Genomic DNA, 21,895 nt, shown 5'->3' with positions numbered 1-21,895 from the left:
GCAATTGACAATAAATTTGAGGATTTATTTCTGGAACCTCAATTTTATTTGATTGGCCTATGTATCTTTTCTAATGTGAGCACCACACTGTCTTAATTACTGTAGCTTTCTGGTAAATTTTGAAATCAGGAAATGTGAGTACCTCAACTTTGTTATATTTTTATTTGTTATTAATGCAAGGTACAATTTGATGTTTTTTTTTGAAAGAGAAAAAAGAAAGAGAAAGAAAAGAAAAAAGGAATGAAAGAGAGAAAGAGGAAGAAAAAGAGGGAGAAAGAATGAGAATCTTGCTCTATTGCCCAGGCTAGAATGCAGTATAAAAATGGGTATTAAAAACCCTCTTTTATGCCAATAATTGTGCTTAAAAATAGAGACAGGAAGGAATAAGGGAGGAAAATAAACAACCAACCAATATTTCATTTAAACCTGTGAAATGCTATGCAATTGCTGAGGAGTGATTTACTTCCAATTATGTGGTCACTTTTAGAATAGGTGTGATGTGATGCTGAGAAAAATATATGTTTTGTGGATTTGGGGTGGAGAGTTCTGTAAATGTTTATTAAGTTTACTTGTTCCAGGTCTGAGTTCAAGTCCTGGATATCCTTGTTAATTTTCTATCTTGTTGATCTGTCTAATATTGACAATGTGGTGTTAAAGTCTCCCACTATTATTGTGTGGGAGTCTTAAGTCTCTTTATAAGTCATTAAGAACTTGCCTTATGTATCTGTGTGCTCCTGTATTGGGTGCATATATATTTAGGATCGTTAGCTCTTCTTGTTGCATTGATCCTTTTACCATTATGTAATGTCCTTCTTTGTCTCTTTTGGTCTTTGTTGCCTTAAAGTCTATTTTATCAGAGATGAGAATTGCAACTCCTGCTTTTTTTTTTTTTTTTCCTCTCCATTTGGTTGGTAAATCTTCCTCCATCCCTTTGTTTTAAGTCTTTGTGTATTCTTGCATGTGAGATGGGTCTGGATGCTGCATACCGATGGGTTTTGGCTTTTTATCCAATTTGCCTATCTGTGTCTTTTGATTGGGGCATTTAGTCCATTTAAATTTAGGATTAATATTGATATATGTGAGTTTAATACTGCCATTTAATGCTAGCTGGCTGTTTTGCCCATTAATTGATGTAGATTCTTCATTACGGTGATGCTCTTTACCTTTTGGTATGTTTTTGGAGTGGCTGATACTGGTTGTTTCTTTCTATGTGTAGTGCTGCTTTTAGAAACTCTTGTAAAGCAGGCCTGGTGGTGATGAAATCTCTGAGTACTTGCTTGTTCACAAAAAATTTTATTTTTCCTTCACTTATGAAGCTTAGTTTGGCAGGATATGAAATTCTGGGTTGAAAATTCTTTTCTTTAAGGATGTTGAATATTGGCCCCCACTCTCTTCTGGCTTGTAGGGTTTCTGCTGAGAGATCTGCTGTGAGTCTGATAGGCTTCCCTTTGTGGGTAACCTGACCTTTCTCTCTGGCTGCCCTTAGTATTTTCTCCTTCATTTCAACCCTGGTGAATCTAATAATTATGTGCCTTGGGGTTGCTCTTCTTGAGGAATATCTTTGTGGTGTTCTCTGTATTACCTGGAGTTGAGTGTTGTCCTGTCTTGCTAGGTCGGGAAAGTTTTCCTGGATAATATCCTGAAGAATATTTTCCAGCTTGGATTCGTTCTCTCTTCGTCACATTCAGGTACACCTATCAAACATAGATTAGGTCTTTTCACATAGTCCCATATATCTTGGAGACTTTGCTCATTCCTTTTTACCCTTTTTTCTCTAATCTTGTCTTCTCATTTTATTTCATTGAGTTGGTCTTTGACCTCTGATATCCTTTCTTCTGCTTGATCAATTTGACTGTTAAAACCTGTGCATACTTCGCAAAGTTCTCGTATTGTGTTTTTCAGCTCCATTAATTCACTTATATTCCTCTCTAAATTGTCTATTCTCATTAGCATTTCATCAAACCTTTTTTCAACGTTCTTAGTTTCTTTGCATTGGGTTAGAACATGTTCTTTTAGCTCACAGAAGTTTCTTATTATCCACCTTCTGAAGCCTGATTCTGTCAATTCATCACACTCATTCTCCATCAGGCCTTGTTCCCTTGCTGATGAGGAGCTGCAATCCCCTGTAGGAGGAGAGGCATTCTGATTTCGGGTGTTTTCAGCCTTTTTGTGCTGGTTTCTTCCCATCTTTGTGGATTTATCCACCTGTTGTCTTTGTAATTGCTGGCTTTCGGCTTGGGTCTCTGAGTGGATGTCCAGCGATGAAGTTTTTTCTGTTTCTTAGTTTTCCTTTGGTGGATGCCCTTCCCCTCACAGAGCTGGACCTTCCCGGGTTCAGCTGTGCTTGCTGTGAAACTCTCAACCATCAGTGTTTCCAATTGCTGTTTTTTTGTGGGGTTGGGACCAGCTGAACCTGATCACCTGGCTCCCTGTCTCAGAGCCTTTTTCTTTTTTTTTTGTTGAACGGTCTATTCAGTTACCTGTTGAAAGGGCACCAGAATCTGTGTAATTTCCCTTGCGGCAACCCACTGCGCCAGCTGAAACAGCGGCATTGAGATTCGTGGAGCTTTTTTTGCCCAGGAATCTCCTGGTCTGGCTCTCTATTTCAGTCCCCTTTTCAATCAGTTGAATGGGTGACTCTGCCTTCCCGGAGCTCCAAACGCCAACTAGAAGGACACCCAGTCCCGTATACTCCGCACTGAGAACTGCCGCGCCGGAGCGCCGGCAAAACAGCTGCGCTGGCCAAAAGAGTTGCACTGGCGACCTGTGTGGCTCCTCCGCTGGGAATCTCCTGGTCCGTGGGCAACAAAAATTCATCTGGGAGTGTGGCGTCCACTCACTCTCTGCGCTTTCACTGGGAGCTGCAATCCTGAGCTGTTGCTAATCGGCCATCTTGGATCTCTCTCCCCACTTTAATGTTTTGATACATGTATGTGATAAAATGATCAAATCAAGATATGCCCATCACCTCATGAGTTTATCATTTCTTTATGATAGAGAGCATTCAAAAGCCTCTCTTCTAGCCATTTTGTAATACACGAAACCTTACTGTTAGCCATCCTCACCCTACTGTGCAATAAAACACCAGAACTTATTCCTCCTGTGTAATAGTTACTTTGTATCTATTGACCAACCTCTTCCTATCCTTCCCAGCCCCACCCCAGTGTCTGGTAACCAGTGATCTACTCTCTGCATCTGTGATAGCAACTCTTTTTTTTTATTCCACATGTAAGTGCGATCATGAGGTATTTATCGTCTTGTGTGTGGCTTATTTCACTTAACATGATATCCTCCATATTCCTCCATGTTGTTGCAGAATCAGGATTTCATTCTTTTTATGACTGAATAATACTCCATTGTGCATATATACCACATTATCTTTATTCATGTATTCATTGTTGAACACGTGGGTTGATTCCATATATTGGCTATTGTAAATAGTGTTTTAATAAATATGGGAGTGCAGATACCTCTTTAACATACAGTGAGATTACTGGATCATGTGGTAGCTCTACTTTTAATTTATTTTTTATTTTAATTTTTTTTGAGACAGAGTCTCTGTACTCCCAGGCTGGACTACAGTGGCACAATCTCGGTTCACTGCAACCTTTGCGTCCTGGGTTCAAGTGATTCTTCTGCCTCAGCTTCCCGAGTGGCTGGGATTACAGGCACCTGCCACCACACCCAATTAATTTTTGTATTTTTAGTAGAGACAGGTTTTACCATGTTGGCCAGGCTGCTCTCAAACTCCTGACCTCACGTGATCTGCCTACCTAAGCCTCCCAAAGTACTGGGATTATGGGTGTGAGCCACCATATGCCCCGCCTATTTTTAGCTTTTTAGGAATCTCCACACTGTTTTTTATAGTGACTATACCAATTTACAACTCCATCAACATTAAGTAAGTATTTCTTTTTTTCTGCATCCTCACCAACACTTGTTTTCTTTTGTCTTTTTGATAATAGTCATTCTAAGTAAAGAGAGGTGGTATCCCCATTTGATTTGCATTTCCCTGATGATTAGTGATGTTGAATATTTTTTAATGTACCTGTTGGCCATCTGTATTGTCTTCTTCTGCAAAATGTCTATTGCAGTCTTTTGCCCAATTTTAAATTGGGCTATTTTGTTGTTGTTCTTGTTGTTTAAGTTCTTTATGTAGTTTAGATATTAACCCCTTGTCTGATGTAGAATTTGGAAATACTTCCTCCCATTTTGTAGGCTGTGTGCTTTACTTTGTTTCTTTTGCTGTGCAAAAGCTTTTCAGTTTGATGTAATCCCCTTGGTCTATTTTTGCTTTTTTTTGTCTGTGCTTTTGAGGTCTTATTTAAAAAATCCTTGCCCATCTCATTGTCATAAAGTACTTTCCCTTTGTTTTCTTCTAGTTTCATAGTTTCAAGTTTTATATTTAAGTATGCAATCAATTTTGAATTGACTTTTGTATATTGTGAGAGGTAAGGGTCCAGTCTCATTCTTCTGCATGTGGCTATTTTTCCCAGTGCTGTTTATTGAAGAGACTGTCTTTTTTCCCAGTGTGTATTCTTGGCACTTTTGTTGAAAATTAGTTGGTCATAGGTGTATGAATTTATTTCTGGACTTTCTATTATGTTCCATTGGTCTGTGTGTCTGCTTTTATGCCAAAACCATGCTGTTTTATTAATAGTTACTATAGCCTTTTAGTATATTTTGAAGTCAAGTAGTGTGATGCCTTCAGCTTTGTTCTTTTTGCTCAGGGTTGCATTGGCTGTTTGTGGTCTTTTGTGGTCCTATATGAATTTTATGGTTGAGTTTTCTATTTATGTGAAGCATGTCCTTGGCATTTTGATACAGAATGCATTAAATCTATAGATTGCTTTGGGAAGTATGGCCATTTTAATAATATTAATTATTCACTATATTTTTATGAGTTATTTTTTAGTGATTATTCTAGGGCTTACCATATACATCCTAACTTACTGGATTCACTTCAGATTTAAGCTAACCGAATTCCAGTAGATTATGCTGAATTCCCTTGTTGCCCTGTTCCCTTTCCCCTTTTGTTCTATTATTAGCATACATATCACAATACTGTGTGCTGCAAACTTAATAGGACATTGTTACTTTATATATAAATTTATATGGTTTTTAAACCAGTAACATGCTGTTTTGGTTATTATAGCCTTGTAGTGTGATTTGAAGTTAGATAATGTGATGCCTCCAGATTGTTCTTTTTGTTCAGGATTTCTTTGGGTATTTGGACTCTTTTTTGGTTCCATATGAATTTTAGGATTGTTTTTTCTAATTCTGTGAAAAATGTTGATATTTTGATATAAATTACACTGAATATGTAGATTGCTTTGGGCATTGTGGTCTCATTTTCACAATATTGATTCTTTCGATCCATGAGCATGGGATGTATTTCCATTTGTTTGCATTATCTATTATATATTATATTTTTTATAGCTATTCTAAAAGAGATGGAGTTAATTTGACTCTCAGCTTTGTCATTATTGTTGTACAGTAGTGCTGCAAATTTGTGTACATTGATTTTGTAACTCAAAACTTTACTGAATTCCTGTATCAGATCTAGGAGTCATAGATCAATGGAGCAGAATAGAGAACCCAAAAATAAAGCCAAATACTTAAAACCAACTGATCTTTGACAAAGCACACAAAAATATAAATTTTGGGAAAGGACATCCTATTTAATAAATGTGCTGGGAAAATTGGATAGCAACATTATTTGCCTAGAATAATGAAACTGCATCCCTACCTCTTACCTCACCATATACAGAAATTAACTCAAGATGGATTAAAGGCTTCAATCCTTATAAGACCTGAAGCCATAAAAATTCTAGAAGAAAATCTAGGAAAAACTCTCTGGACATTGGCCTAGGCAAATAATTTATGACTAAGACCCAAAAAGCAAATGCAGCAAAACAGAAATAAATAAATGGGACCTAATTAAACTAAAAGCCTTCTGAAGAATCAGGCAGTAAACAGGCAACCTACAGAATGGGAGAAGCCATTTACAAATTATGCAAAGGACTAATATCCAGAATTTATAAGGAACTCAAATCAGCAAGAAAAACACAAATCCCATTAAAAAGTGGCAGGTGACATGAATAGATATTTCTCAAAAGAAGATATACCAATGGCTAAAAAAAGGATGAAAAAAGGCTGAACATCACTAATCATCAGGGAAATACAAATTAGAACCACAATGAGATACCACCTTAATCAAATCAGAATGGCCATTATTGAAACGTCAAAAAAAAAAAAAAAAACAGATGTTGGCATCCATGTGGTGAAAAGAGAATGCTTATACATTGCTGGTGGGAATGTAAATTAGTACAACCTCTGTGGACAACAGTGTGGAGATTTCTCAAAGAATTAAAAGTAGATTGAATTACCCTTCATTCCTGCAATCCCACTATCGGGTATCTACCCAGAAGAAAAGAAGTCACTGTATCAAAAAGTCACCTGCATACATGTTTGTTGCAGCACAATTCACAATTGAAAGATACGGAATCAACCTAAGTGCCCATCAACTGGTTAGTGGATAAAGGAAATGTGTGTGTGTGTGTGTGTGTGTGTGTGTGTGTGTGTGTGTACCATGAAATACTCTTCAGCCATAGAAAAGAATGAAATAATGCCGTTTGCAGCAACTTGGATGAAATTGGAGACCATTACTTTAAGTGAATTAACTCAGGAATTGAAAAACAAATACCACTTGTTCTAATATAAGTGGGAGCTATGGGTACACAAAGGCATACAGAGTGGTATAATGGACATTGGAGACTTGGAGGGGGAAAACTACTTGTATCCCTAAAGCTATTGAAATAAAAATTAAAAATATAGACTCGGTATCCAAGATGGCTGAATAGAAGCAACTCTGGTGCACAACACCTGGTGAGGGAGACGCAGAAAGTGAGAGATCTACGCCGCTTAAACTGAGGTACCAGGTTCATATCAATGGAACTGGTTAGACAATTGGCGTAGCCCAAACAGGGAAAACTGAGGTTGGGAGGGGCACTGCTTCACCCAGAAAGTGCCCCGGTCCAGATGCAGTGCTTCCCTCAAAGCCTCTGCAACGCACAGAATAGGGGATCTTCACTGGTCAAGCACTGGGAGTTACAAGTGCAGAGTTGAATAACAATCTGGGCCAGCGCCATGGATTGCTGGCACAGAACTAAGTGGATGCAAAACTGGCCAGGAGAGCCCTACAGACTGAGCTACTGCCCCCCCTGCCCCTAGAAGGAGGGAGTTGAAAGCATGGAGACAGATGATATGCCTAGGTGGGTCCCTCCCCGACAAAGCCCAGCAGACTGAAGCCCTCTTAGTTGAGGGTTCCACAGCCAGTACCTCAGCCTGACGTCAACCCTGAACAGTCGAGCTCAGCGGAGAGAAGGGCACTCGCCATTAAATAGGTGGGCCTAATCTTCCTGTGAAAACAAAAGACACAGGAAGCCTTCATAGCAACCAGACTGAGTCCTTGGAAACCCAGCAGCACCTCGAGCTCCCGGGATGAAGGGCACCCGCTATTAAAGAGGTGGACCTAATCTTCCTGGATAAACAAAAGACACAGGAAGCCTACGTAGCAACTGGACTGCATCCTTGGCAACCCAGCAGCGCCTTGACAGGCAGACAAGCAACCTCATCTAGCCGCAACCTGAGATCAGAGCTAGATAAATTCACGAAGATGGGAAGAAACCAGCGCAAAAAGGATGAAACCACCAAAGACCAGAATGCCTCTTCTCCTTCAAGGGCTCACAATTCCTCACCAGCAAGGGAAGAAATCAGGATGGGGAACGAGTTCAACCAATTGACAGAAGCAGGCTTCAGAAGGTGGGTAATAACAAACTTCTCTGAGCTAAAGGAACATGTTCTAACCCAATGCAAAGAAACTAAAAACCATTCAGGACATAGGCATAAGCAATGACTTCATGACTAAAACACCAAAAGCAATGGCAACCAAAGCCAAAATAGACAAATGGGATCTAATTAAACTTAAGAGTTTCTACCCAGGAAAAGAAACAATCAGAGTGAACTGGCATCCAACCTAATGGGAAAAAAATCTTTGCAATCCACCCATCTAACAAAGGCCTAATATCCAGCATCTACAGATAACTAAAGCAGATTTACAAGAAAAAAACAAACTCATTCAAAAGTGGGCGAAGGATATTAGCAGTTTTCAAAAGAAGACATTTACGAGGCCAGCAAACATATGAAAAATGCTCATCATCACTGATTGTTAGAGATATGCAAATCAAAACCACATTGAGATACCACCTCACGCCAGTTAGAATGGTGATCATTAAAAAATCAGGAGACCATAGATGCTGGAGAGGATGTGGAGAAATAGGAACATTTTTACACTGTTGGTAGGAGTGTAAATTAGTTCAACCATTGTGGAAGACAGTGTGGTGATACCTCAAGGATCTAGAAATAGAAATTCCATTTAACCCAGCGATCCTATTACTAGGTATATATCCAAAAGATTATAAATCATTGTATTATAAAGTCATATGCACATGTATGTTCATTGTGGCACCGTTTACAATAGCAGAGACATGAAGCCAACCCAAGTGCCCATGAATGATAGACTGGACAAAGAAAATGTGGCACATATTCACCATGGAATACTACGCAGCCATAAAAAGGGATGAGTTCTTGTCTTTTGTAGGGACAAGGATGAATCTGGAAACCATCATTCTCAGCAAACTGACACAAGAACAGAAAACCAAACACTGCATCTTCTCACTCATAGGTGGGTGTTGAACAATGAGAACACACGGACACAGGGAGAGGAGCATTACACACTGGGGTCAGTGGGCGGGGGTGCTAAGGGAGGGACAGCAGGGGTAGGGAGGCTGGGAGGGCTAACTGCCAGTTACAGGTGATGGGGATGGTGGAAGGTGGAAGTAAACCACCTTGCCAAGTATGTACCTATGCAACAGTCCTGCATGATCAGCACATGTACCCCAGAACCTAAAGTACAATATAAAAAAAGAAAAAATACATGTTTATAAAAGCATATTTGTATATTTATATTTTATTACAAATATATATTTATAGAGTTTGTTATGTGAGTCTTCTTGTTTACCATTTTTGTTCTATTCATTTGTTTCTGTGGATTTGATTTCCCATCTGGTATCATTTTCTTAAGCCAAATACAACTTTTTTTTATTGGCTCTTTTATGCTGTTGTTGGCAATTATATTACATTTCTGAATGTTCTAAGAATACAATTACATACATGTTGTTTTATAAATTGCTTTTAAAATCAGTTATGAGAAGGGAGTTATGAGAGAAAGAAATACGCATTTTTTTACCATATTTTATAATTACGTAATTACCTTTACCAGTCCTTTTTGTTCTTGAAATTGATTTACTGTCTTGGGTCATTTGCTTTCAGCTTAAAGGACTTCTTTAGTATTTGATGAAAGCTGCGTCTTCCATCAACACATTCTCTGTTTTTGTTTATCTAACAATGTATTTTGCCTTCATTATTTGAAAGATAGTTTTGATGGAAATTGGATTCTTGATTGACAGTGTTTTTCTTTGAACACTTTGAATATGATATCCTCCATTGTTTTGGGTGATAAATCAATGTTAATCTTATTGAGGTTCCCTTGTAAATGATAAGTCATTTTTCTTTTGGCTGCTTTCAAGATTTCAAGTCAAGTTTTTCTTTGACTTTTAGCATCTTTATGTGTCTTTGTGGAATCTCTTTGCGTTTATTTTTGGAGTTTGTGGATCTTTTAGGATATATAGATTAATATTTTTTAAAACAAATTTAGGAATTTTTCAGCTACTGTATCTTTGAATATTGTTTTCTGCTCCTTTTGCTCTACTCCTCTTGTTATCCCATTGTATATGTGTTGATGAACTTAGTGGAATCCCACATCTCTCTGAGGTGCTGTTCATTTTTATTTTCATGTTTTTTTCTTTATTCTTCAGGTTACACTGTCTCTATCGATGTCTTCAATTTCTTTGTGAGTTTTGCCAGTTCATATTTACTGTTGATCCCTGTAATTTTTCATATTACTTACTGTGTTTTTCAATTTCTAGAATTTGCAGGTTTTTTTTTAGATTTTCTGTCACTTTATTGATACTATGTATTGATGAAATATTTTCATCATGCCTTGCTTTACTTCATTGAGATTTTAATTTCTCTTTAGTTAGTTGAACATATTTATATTGGCTACTTTTTTTTTTTTATAATTTAAGCTTTTGTTTTAGATTCAAGGGGCACATATTCATGTTTGTTACATGGATGTATTGTGTGATGTGGAGGTTTGGGGTATGAATGATCCTGTACCCAGCTAGTGAGCATAGTAGCAATAGTTTTTCATTCCTTGTCTCCCCCCACAACCAGTAGTACCCAGTGTCTCTTGTTCCCACCTTCATGTCCAGGTGTACCCAATGTTTAGTTCCCATTTGTAAATGAGAACATAAAGTATTTGGTTTTCTGTACCTGTGTTAATACATTTAGAATAATGGCCTCCAGCTGTATCCATGTTGCTGCAAGGACATGATTTAATTCTTTTTTTTTCTTTTTTTAAAAAATTTACTTTAAATTCCAGGATACATGTGCAGAAGGTGCAGGTTTGTTACATAGGTATTCATGTGCCAGGGGATTAGCTGTACCTATTGACTTCCCTCTAAGTTCCCTCTCATCACCCTCCACCTACCAACAGGCACTTGTGTGTTGTTCCCCTCCCTGTGTCCATGTGTTCTCATTGATCAACTCGCACTTATGAGTGAGAACATGCAGTGTTTGGTTTTCTCTTCCTGTGTTAGTTTGCTGAGGATGTTGGCTTCCAGCTGCATCCATGTCCCTGCAAAGGACATGATCTCATTCCTTTTTATGACTGGATAATATGCCATGGTGTATATGTACCACATTTTCTTTAACCAGTCTTTCATTGATAGACATTTGGGTTGGTTCCATGTCTTTGCTATTGTAAATAGTGCTGAAATAAATATATGTGTGCATGTGTCTTTATAGTAGAATGATTTATATTCCTTTGAGTAATACCCAGTAATGGCATTGCTGAGTCAAATGGTATTTCTGGTTCAAGGTCCTTGAGGAATCACCATACTGTCTTCCACAATGGTTGAACTAATTTACATTCTCACTAACAGTGTAAAAGCATTACTATATCTCCACAGCCTTACCAGCATCTCTTGTTTCTTGACTTTTTAATAATTGCCATTCTGACTGGCATGAGATTATATCTCATTGTGGTTTTGATTTGCATTTCTCTAATGATCAGTGATGTTGAGCTTTTTTTCATATGTTTGTTGGCTCCGTAAATGTCTTCTTTGGAGAACTGTCTGTTCATATCCTTTGCTTACTTTTCAATGAGGTTGTTTTTTTTCTTACAATTTTAAGTTCCTTGTAAATTATGGATATTAGACCTTTGTCAGATGGGTAGATTACAAAAATGTTCTCCCATTCTGTAGCTTGCCTGTTCACTGTGATGATAGTTTCTTTTTCTGTATAGAAGCTCCTTAGTTTAATAAGATTCCATTTGTCAATTTTGACTTTTGTTGCAATTGCTTTTAGTGTTTTTATCATGAAGTATTTGTTCATGCCTATGTTCTGAATGGTATTGCCTAGGCTTTCTTCTAGTGTTTTTATAGTTTTGGGTTTTACATGTAAGTCTTTAATCTATCTTGAGTTAATTTTTGTATAAGGTGTAAGGAGGGGTTCCAGTTTCAGTTTTCTGCATATGGCTAGCCAGTTTTCCCGGCACCATTATTGAATAGGATATCTTTTCCCCATTGCTTGTTTTTGTCAGATTTGTAAAAGATCAGTTGATGGTGGATGTATGGTGTTATTTCTGAGGTCTCTACTTTGTTCCATTCATCTATATGAAGCAGTACCATGCTGTTTTGGTTACTGTATCCTTGTAGTATAGTTTGAAGTCAGGTAGCGTGATGCCTATAGCTTTGTTCTTTTGGCATAGGATTATCTTGGCTATACAGGGTCTTCTTTGATTCCAGATGAAATTTAAAGTACTTTTTCTAATTCTGTGAAGAATGCTAATTATAGTTTGATGGGAATAGCATTGAATCTATAAATTACTGTAGTCAGTATGGCCATTTTCACGATATTAATTCTTCCTTGGAAAAATTGTTTTTCCATTTGTTTGTGTCCTTGTTTATTTCCTTGAGCAGTGGTTTGTAGTTCTTCTTGAAGAGGTCCTTTGCATCCCTTGTTAGCTGTATTCTTAGATGTTTTATTCTCTTTGTAGCAATTGTGAATGGGAGTTCATTCATGATTTAGCTCTCTGTATGTTGTTGGTGTAGAGGAATGCTTGTGATTTTTGTACGTTGATTTTGTATCCTGAGACTTTGCTGAAGTTGCTTATCAGCTTAAGGTGTTTTTGGGCTGAGACTACAGAGTTTTCTTTTTTTTTTTTTTTTTTAATTGCATTTTAGGTTTTGGGGTACATGTGAAAAACATGCAAGGTTGTTGCATAGGTGCATACGTGGCAGTGTGATTTGCTGCCTTCCTCCCCTTCACCCATATCTGGCATTTCTCCCCATGCTATCCCTCCCCAATTCCCCACCCCCCTGCTGTTCCCCCCACTCCCCCACAACAGACCCCCATGTATAGTGCTCCCCTCCCAGAGACTACAGAGTTTTCTAAATATTCAATCATGTCATCTGCAAACAGATAATTTGACTTCTTCTCTTCCTATTTGAATCCTTTATTTCTTTCTCTTGCCTGATTGCCCTGGCCAGAACTTCTAATACTATGTTGAATAGGAGTGGTGACAGAGGGCATCATTGTCTTGTACCAGTTTTCAGAGGGAATGCTTCTAGCTTTTTCCCATTCAATCTGATATTGGCTGTGGGTTTGTCATAAATAGATCTTCTTGTTTTGAGATATGTTCTGTCAGTATGTAGTTTATTGAGAGTTTTTAACGTGAAGGGATTTTGACTTTTATTAAAGGCCTTTTCTGCATCTATTGAGATAATTGTGTGGTTTTGTCTTTGGTTCTGCTTATATGATGGATAATGTTAGTTGATTTGATTTCATTCTTTTTTATTGCTGTGTAGTGTTGCATGGTGTGTGTGTGTATATATATATATATATATATATATATATATATATATGGCACATTTTCTTTATTTGGTTTGCTATTGATGGGCACTTATATTGTCTACTTTGAAGTCTTTGTTAAATCTGACATCTGTTTTCTCTCAGTGGTAGTTTCTCTTGCCTACTTTTCCCCCCTGTGTTTGGGGCACACTTCTTTTTCTTTGAATGTCTCATTTTTTTTGTGCATTTTTGGAAACTGGACCTTAAATATAATATATGGTAGCAACTCACATGTAATATATGCTAGCAACTCAGGGCATTGATCCTCTCTCCCTTGAGACTTGTTTATTTATTTAGTGATTTGCTGAAGTATTTTAGTGAAGTCTGTTCTCTTCTTCTTCACACACAAACACTGTAAAGCCTGAAATGTTGCTCCTTGGAGAATGTGACTTTTGGCATATCCACAGTCACTGTGGGATGACATCGGTTTTTCCAGGACTCTGTCTGGTTCCTTGATCACACCTCAGTATAAGTTACACTGATTGCTGGTGGATTTCTGTATTGTTTTAAACAATGCCCTGGGACTTAAATTGTTCCAAAGACTGATTCAATTAAATTCCAACTCATTTTCAGCGATGGTTTGAGGTATAGTGTTTTCGTTTTCTTCTGACCACAGGAGGTGTTTTGTTTTTGTTTGTTTGTTTTTTTTTTTTTAACTGTCACTTACTTTTTTTGATTCTCAATGGTATACTAGGCTGGGCTATGGTTTCACTTATGCCTATAACGAATGTACTGGCCTCTTATTTGCTTTTCACCAAAACTTCCATTATTTTTGAGAACTACATTAGTCTTGAACCTCCCTGTGCTCTGTGCCAAATATCAATTCCTTTAAAAACAGTTTTGAAGCTGTTTCATGCCTTGTCTCTCCCGCTTGGCAAATATTTGATCTCTAGTGGTATCGTCTTTATTATTGTTGAAATGTATGTTTTCTTTCGTTGTATGCTGATTTTTGATTAGTCTGGCTAGAGGTTTTTCAGTTTTATTGATCTTCTCAAAAAATCAGCTTTTGGTTTTATTATTTTCTTGTGGTTTTTAAATTTGCTTTTGTTTAATTGATTCTTTTTTTCTCTTTATTTTCTTTGCTTATTTTGGTCTTTATTTTTATTTTTACTTTAAAAAATGTTATTTCCATAGCTTTTTTGGGGAACAAGTGGTATTTGGTTACATGAGCAAGTTTTTTAGTGGTGATTTGTGAGATTTTGGTGCACTCATCACCTGAGCAGTGTATGCTGAACCAAATTTGTAAATTTTTAAATTTGCTACTATTTTTCTAGTATCTCAAGACTGAAGCTGAACTCTCAGATCCCTTCTTTGTTTCTAATCTAGGTATTTAGTGCTCTAAATTCCTTCTAAGTATTGTTTTAGTGGCATACCACAAATTCTGATACGTTGTGTTTTCATTTTCATAAAGCTGAAAATTCTAATTTCCTTTTTGTTTTTCTTTTGACCCATTGATTATTTAGAAATTTGTTATTTAGTTTGTAAATATTTTGGACTTTTCCAGAAGGTTTTCAGTTATTCACTCCTGATTTAATTCTACTATGGTTAAAAAAATATTTTGTGTGACTTGAATCTTTTTATATTTATGAGGACTTGCTTTATGAATCAGAGTATGGTGTAGTTTGGTCCGTGTTCCATGTACACTTGAAAAGAATGTGCATCCTGCTGTTACTAGATGGAGTCATTTATAGATGTCAAGGCACATTATTTGGTGGTTTTTGGGTTCAGGGGAGCCCTCAGCTCCCCTGAGAGGACGTTTCTCCAGGTTCTTGGTCTGTCACTCACCCAAGAATGGGAGAGGAGACCATGGTGCAGTGCACTAGTAAATACCAGACTCAAAAAGTGTTTGCAGAAAGTGATTATTTAGGCAGAGGGGAGAAAAAAAGGAGAAAGAGAGAGAAAGAAAAGCCACTTTCACACTGAGTGAGGAAGGTTCCTGGGGGGAAAACCAGAGAAGGAAAGCTCCTCTCACACTGAGTGAGAGAATCCAGAAAGATGGAATCTAGGAGAGTAAAGACAGCTTCCACATTGAGTGGAAGGGGATTGAGAGAGAAATGGAGTTTAGGAGAGGAAAAGCAGCTTCCACGAGAGTGGAAGGGGACTCCCGAAGAGGAAAATCGGCCCGGGTGAGGGAGACAGGGACTTTTAATCTGGGAGGAATTCCCTCCCTCTCCAAGCCCCCGACCCCGGCGAATGAAAAGAGTTCCTTTAAACTTCCGCTGGAGTGATTGACTTGTGACCTTTTCCCATGCCCTCAACAATTCAGCAGAAATGGTTAAATCTCCTGGATGAAGAGAGATGGGAGGGGGCATGGCGCTGGGAAGTTTTTGCCCTTAAAACTATGCCCCCTTGTGGACCTAGAAAGAGAACACGTTCTTTCAGTAGTGTTCAAATCTCTTACATCTTGTTGATTGTCTAGTTGTACTATCAATTACTAAGAGACAGATATTGAAATCTGTGATTATGAAAGTAATTTTTTAATTGTTGGCAAAGCCTGAAATAGAACTGTGTACTAAAGTATTCTGTGACTGTGGAATCTTTTAAAGTGGGAATTAGGTCTCATACTTCATTTGATCCCAGCCCATAGTAGTGAGTATTTAGTAAAAAATGATGGCAGTGTGAGAACTATTTGTTACAAATATTTAGCTGACCTTAGTGTGTATTTGACATCTATATATACTGCAGATACACACACACACACACACACACAAAATTTTACTTCTTACATGAGAACGAACGTTATATTTAGATGAGGTGTCTTTTCAGTGAAAAATCTTTTCTTTTGCTTTTTATTTGATGTATTTTAGTTGGAAAACAGTTATAACACAAAATTAATCTGAGTGCCATGTATGTCTCTACAGTTTAGCTATGAATTCAAAGTTTGATTCAGTTGAAGTGCCATTGAACTTTTGTATTTGACTAGGAACATACAACACACATTCAGTAAAGATTATATTATAAAAACGTCTTTAAAAATGTGAAATAAACTCATGTTTGTTACCTAGTATATGTCATTTCTGTTAATCTTGGGCATTAACTATTGAACTCTTTTTCCCCTAAGGTAGCTTATACATCATTTGTATAATGTATGTGATTTTTTTTTTCAGAGTCATAAACATTCTAAGTGTATACGGCCATTTCTTCCTTATTTCAATGTGTCACAACAATTTGCTACCTTTATTCTCAAGGGATCTTTTGTAAGTAAATATGTATAACTTTATTTTGGTTTCGATTTAAGAATTTATATATTCTATCGCAGGCCAGTAGTTCTTAAGTGAAGCCTTATATTATGAACTGATAAAGGTTTGCATATGAATTGACAAAGGCCCTGGTGTCTTCTGTCTTCTGACTTCCTTTATTCCAACAAGACAGAAGCCAGCAGGAGGTAAAACACTTTGTGACTTTGAGAAACACTTTCAAAGTCACTTGCAAGAAAGTTGTTCTTGGTGGTAGAAGCATTATGTGGTCTAGGGAACTTTCAAGCATTGATATTTACAGTATTCTATACCAAAAATAATTTTTTAAAAGTACCAGATACTTGCTATTTCTGTGAATTGTTAGGTTTGAATCGAGAAACAGCAGCTTCTAATTACTAATGGCATAAGAATTTTTAATTCCAGAAAATTAATTTAAAAATTTTTACACAGGTACAGTAATGAATATTTTTGAAGCAAAGATACTATAATTTTTTTTATCATTTGCCAAAATTCTTTAGTGTTTAGAGAATAAAGTATTTGCTAGAACAATGTTTTCCTATTTTTAAAAATATAACTATTTAGTATTTGAGGTGGTTCTTTTGGTAAATAAGATAGAGTACATACTGTCATTGGTACATTCTTGCTGGTACTGATTTTGGAAATCCCCAAAGAGGTTGTGAAGAATTACTCAGCCATGCTTTTTTGTCTTTTCTTTAGAGTGAAATACCAGAGCTACAGGTGTGGTATACCAAACTTGGAAAATCATCTGAAAGATTCCTTTTTAAGCAGCTAGATTCTCTATGGGTAATTTTAAAATACATTCGTATGTTTTGGGTATTCCAATAGTAAAACAATAAGGGAACAGAAATTTCATTAAGAATTTTTGTTTTTATATTTTATAATTGATTTTGTAGCTGCAACATAGTAAAGTTGTTCCCAACTGGTTTTTTTAATAGAAATTCTCTTCAAGGCAGCATAGAAGTTTGTGTGTTTATAGATGTATTCAACTCTTAGACATTTAGTTTGTTTTGATGGATGGTGACACCACCACCTGGCTGTCCAGGTCAGAAATTTAAGTCTCATTTGAGACTATCTGTGTTTCCCACTCACCCTCTGTATCCTACTAGTGATCAAGTATAGATGATTGTGCCCAGAAATTTCTCTTACTCCTTTTTCTCCATTACCACTGTTACTTCTTGTTTCAGTTCTCCTCCTCCTCCTCCTTTCTCCTTCTTCTCCTTCTTCCTTTTTTTTTTTTTTTGAGACAGAGTCTTGTTCTGTTGCCCAGGCTGGAGGGCAGTGGCATGATCTCGGCTCCCTGCAACCTCCACCTCCCGGGTTCAAGTGATTCTCCTGCCTCAGCCTCCTGAGTAGCTTGGACTATAGGCGCACACCACCACACCTGGCTAATTTTTGTATTTTTAGTAGAGACAGGGTTTCACCATGTTGGCCAGGCTGGTCTTGATCTCCTGACCTTGTGATCCGCCAGCCTTGGCCTCCCAAAGTGCTGGGATTACAGGCGTGAGCCACTGCACCCGGCCGTTTCAGTTCTTCTTTATCTCTCTCCTGGGTTTCAGAAACTGCCTCTTGTTTTTCCAGTCTGACTTTCCAGGTCACCCACCACACGGCTGCAGAGTGATATGTTGAAAATGCAGATCTGACTTTTGTGACCACTTTGTTCAGAGTACCTCAGTGATTATGTTCTTAGAAGTTCACATTCCTTAGTGTAGCGCATGGCCCTCATTATCCTCTCAGGAGGTAGAAGGCTGGTCTTCTTCCTAGATATGTGTCCTACTAAACTGGCCTCTCTTCACGGACTAAACTTACATTTTTCAAAGCATAGCATGCATGTTTATTTACCTCTGTGACTTTGCACCTGTTTTCTTGGCCTAGAATGGCTTCTCCTCATCTTTGTCATCTTTCGAGACTCAGTTCAAGTGTCTCTTCCTCTGAAGCTTCCTCACCAGTCTTAGCTCATTTTCATCTCCAGCTGTGTGCTTACTGAGTTAAACACTTTTCCTGCTCCACCGGACACCTTGAAGACTGGGCCTTGCTTTATTTAGCTTTATATCCCAGGTGCTTCCAACAGTGCATCGGCCATGGTAGTTTCTCAGGAAAGGTTTCAAAGAATGAATTGGCCCAAGCATGCACATTATTTCACTTAATTGACACAAATATACAAATTTTTCTTGTTATTATTAATGTTCTGATAATCAGCTAGTCACTAACAGTGATAAAACACCTTATTATATATTAAGTTCTGAAAAAAGAAGTTTCTACTTTTTGTATAACACATTGCTAGGAATAGCATAATAATATTGATTTTCCCCATAAGAAAAATAATGTCATTTGGAGTTGTTTCTGAACCTGCATATAACATCAGGTATTTCATAGATCTGATCATCAATTCACCATTAAAACAAGGAACATAACTCCTTTAATTCAAAGTAGAAAAAACTGTTCAAATTTCATAAAATGGACATAGATTTAATGCCTTCATTGATTATGCAAGGGATTCCGATGTCTTCAGAGGTCTGCATTTAGCGTAGAACAGCTTTGATACCGGGAGCGCTTCCTATTGGTTACACACTGAGCTTAGCACTTTTAAAAGCATTATCCGGTTTAATCTCCTCACAGCAGGTCTACGAGGTATATATTTTTTCCCTCATTTTGTAGATGAGATTGTGGCTTAAAGAGATTAAGTTGTCAAGCTTAACTTGCTAGTTGAAATATATTTTGAACATAAAATGAGCAGGGATTTTCTCTCTTAATTGTAAAAGGATTTCTGTGATTAACAGCTGGGTCAACAGTGATATTTTATGGATTTTTCTACCTTAGTAACGTTCTGAGAGAGAAAAAAGCAGGTCTCTTAGTTGTATGTATTGAATATATTCAAGCTTTAAAGAACTTACTGTGTAATGGAAAAGAATAGGCTAATAGAAATATATTTTGAGATTATTTAGTCCTTCCTTCTGTGAATTAAAGTTGTTTAAAATTATAAAGCATAATTTTACAAAGTTTTCTCAAATACTTAGGAAAAAATGATTCCAAGGGCCTTGGTATTGGTGAGGTTTTCACTAGTCTTTAGGAAGTTCTCACAGAAATGATTAGGACTTTACTTTAAGCTAGTTTTTTTAAAAAGTGATTTTGTCCACATGAGATGAGCTGTAGCACCTGGTCTTGAATACAGTAGTGTCTTCTTCTTCAGCTCCTCGACAGCAATGGCAGTTTCACACTGGAACTGCAAGAAGATGAGCTGTTCACACTCACCACTCTCACCACTGGTCGCAAAGGCAGCTACCCGCCGCCTCCAAAATCCCAGCCCTTCCCAAGTACCTATAAGGATGATTTTGATGTTGGTGAGTGTTTTTCACTAAAACTTAACTTGGTCTTGATGTTTAACAGTGGTGGGTTGATTTCTACCTGTCAAACTGGGTGCATGATGGAGCAGCTGTCAAAAGCACATATATTTAGCTCCTAAATCTCATTTGTGGTAAAAGGAGGCCTAATTTTCTGTATTGTTTTGTGGTAAATCTAAATTTGAGGACCCTGTATTTTTCCGTTTCAGAAAAAATATAGAGTTCATTGTTAGAATGAAAATTCTAATTCTAATTTTTTTTTGGTGAAACTTAAACTTTATAACTTTGCTACTAACCCATTAGCCATTACTGACATCTTCCTTCTGTGTGGAGGTTAAGACACATTCATATCTTTCTGCAGTGCTAGTGAACTGAGTGCTTATGGGCAGTTCTGTAGTCCTTGGGTGATCCAACTCATGATCCAACCATCTTGTGCCTCAGAGTTTTTTATTGAGGTCTCTTCTTAAAGTTGCTAGAAGAGCTTTGGTTATAGGTGATTTAGGAAAACCACTTGGAAAAAAGTTAGAAGATGTCATTGTAGTTATATTCCTAGTCAGTAAGTAACAAAATTTGTTGACCAGTCGGTGGTTTTCTATAGGTTTATGGGCCTCACAGACAGGATCAGGTGGCTTCGTAATCTGCTTCTAAAGTCTGTAGCAGCAGGAGAGTAATAGGGAGGAAACTGGCATTGCTGGAGCATCTCTTAAACCTCCTGTTGGCTGCAGAGCTGCTTGTTCCACCAAAGATGGACACTCCTGTCACCCCTTCCCAGTGACTGCTGCAGGGTCTCAGCTCCCTTTCTCAGGAAATGATCTAGTTGGCTAGAGTATTGGCTTTTTGAACTATGTAGTGGAGTCATCTCAGCTATAATACAGGCAACAGTGACCCTTAGCTTGGTGGTTTGTTTTTCTGCAACTCTTTGAAATATCTCTCTTAGATAAATCCATTAACTTTGTGAAATGCAGGGTCTTTGCAATCTGTTGCTCAGTTGGTTCAGCAAAGGTGACGTTTGCCTTCAGTAAGTGAGAAATCTATGTGGGCTATAGCCTAGTTAATGAGATTGAAGAACTTCTGCCAGCACCAAGAACAATATTCTGTGACCCTGAAGACCAAGAGGCAATTCTAAACCTTCCAATCTAAGATGTAATACTTTATGAGCTATGATATAAATTTAAAACTAAAGTTAAATATTCTATGCCAGGCTCTGGAGATACTTGATAGGGTTCTAAATGTCTCAAATGGGGCAGTGAATGCAAAAACACATGGAAAAGCATGAGATGGAAATAGCTATAAGATATTACAACTAAAATTTCTTCTCTACAGCATTCATTATTGTAGACTAGTAAAACTAAAAAGGGATTGATAACTTAGGTCCAAAGCTGGTTTTGCTCCAGTTTAGAAGTAGAAGAAAATGTGTAAATTTTAAGCTTGATATAGTATACCTTTCTCATGCTCTTTTGGCAGATGATTGTGACCCATGATTTGGAACCTTGCTTATTAGACAGATATTAGAAATAATAAAGCTTATTGAGCCCTTGCCAGGTGCTGGCTTATGTACATGTTATCTTTTCTTTAATTCTTTTGTCCTCTTGCAAACCTAGAAATGAAGAAACTTTAGATGCAAGACAATTAAATAACTTGTCCAGGGTGACAGACTGAGCTTGAATTTGAACCTAGGTTTTACTTACTTAAAAACCCATAACCTTTCCTCTACACCAAATGCCTGTATTAAATATTATGCAGCATTTATATGTCAAATCCATCATCCTGATATTTAGTAATGATGATACAAAAATTCATATATCTTTATTATCCTGGGCCCTAAACTTTGGTTTAACTTTTATTTATTTATTTCAAAACTTTCAGAAGTGTTTCAGATATACGGTAAAATATCAGCAAGGAGAGCTTCTGAAGGATTTGTTACTAAGAGAATTTCTGTGTTCTGAACAGATTACCCATTTTTTAGTGAAGCTCCAAACTTTGCTGATCAAACTGGTGTATTTGAATATTTTACAAATATTAAAGACCCTGGAGAGCATCGCTTCACACTACGCCAAGTTCTCAACCAGAGACCCATTACGTGGGCTGCCGATGCATCCAACACAATCACTATTATAGGAGACTACAACTGGTATGTAAGATTGATGTTCTCTCTGTGGATCTGGCTGAAATACCCTTGTAATATTGTCAGGTACATTTTGAAGTGAAGAGTTTTCAATAGTCTTCCTTGTCTAAGAACCTAAT

At 37.3% G+C, this 21,895-nt stretch overlaps 1 protein-coding gene across 7 annotated transcripts in view; it reads left to right on the top strand.

The window, feature by feature from the left end:
- Positions 1-21,895, top strand: part of GALC (galactosylceramidase) — a 130,678-nt gene that overhangs the window by 96,509 nt on the left and 12,274 nt on the right. For all 7 annotated transcript variants that reach the window (XM_064375113.1, XM_064375109.1, XM_064375110.1 and 4 more), the window contains 4 exons: positions 16,203-16,292; positions 17,010-17,096; positions 19,501-19,651; positions 21,602-21,782. In XM_064375113.1, coding sequence (XP_064231183.1) covers positions 16,203-16,292; positions 17,010-17,096; positions 19,501-19,651; positions 21,602-21,782 — 509 coding nt within the window. The remainder of the gene's footprint in view (positions 1-16,202; positions 16,293-17,009; positions 17,097-19,500; positions 19,652-21,601; positions 21,783-21,895) is intronic.

This window comes from Aotus nancymaae, unplaced genomic scaffold (assembly GCF_030222135.1).
Source record: "Aotus nancymaae isolate 86718 unplaced genomic scaffold, 86718_ANA_hifiasm-v0.15.2.pri h1tg000011l, whole genome shotgun sequence".
NCBI lineage: Eukaryota > Metazoa > Chordata > Mammalia > Primates > Aotidae > Aotus > Aotus nancymaae.
Note: the sequence above shows the minus strand (reverse complement) of the source record. Positions and strands in the feature narration are given on the sequence as shown.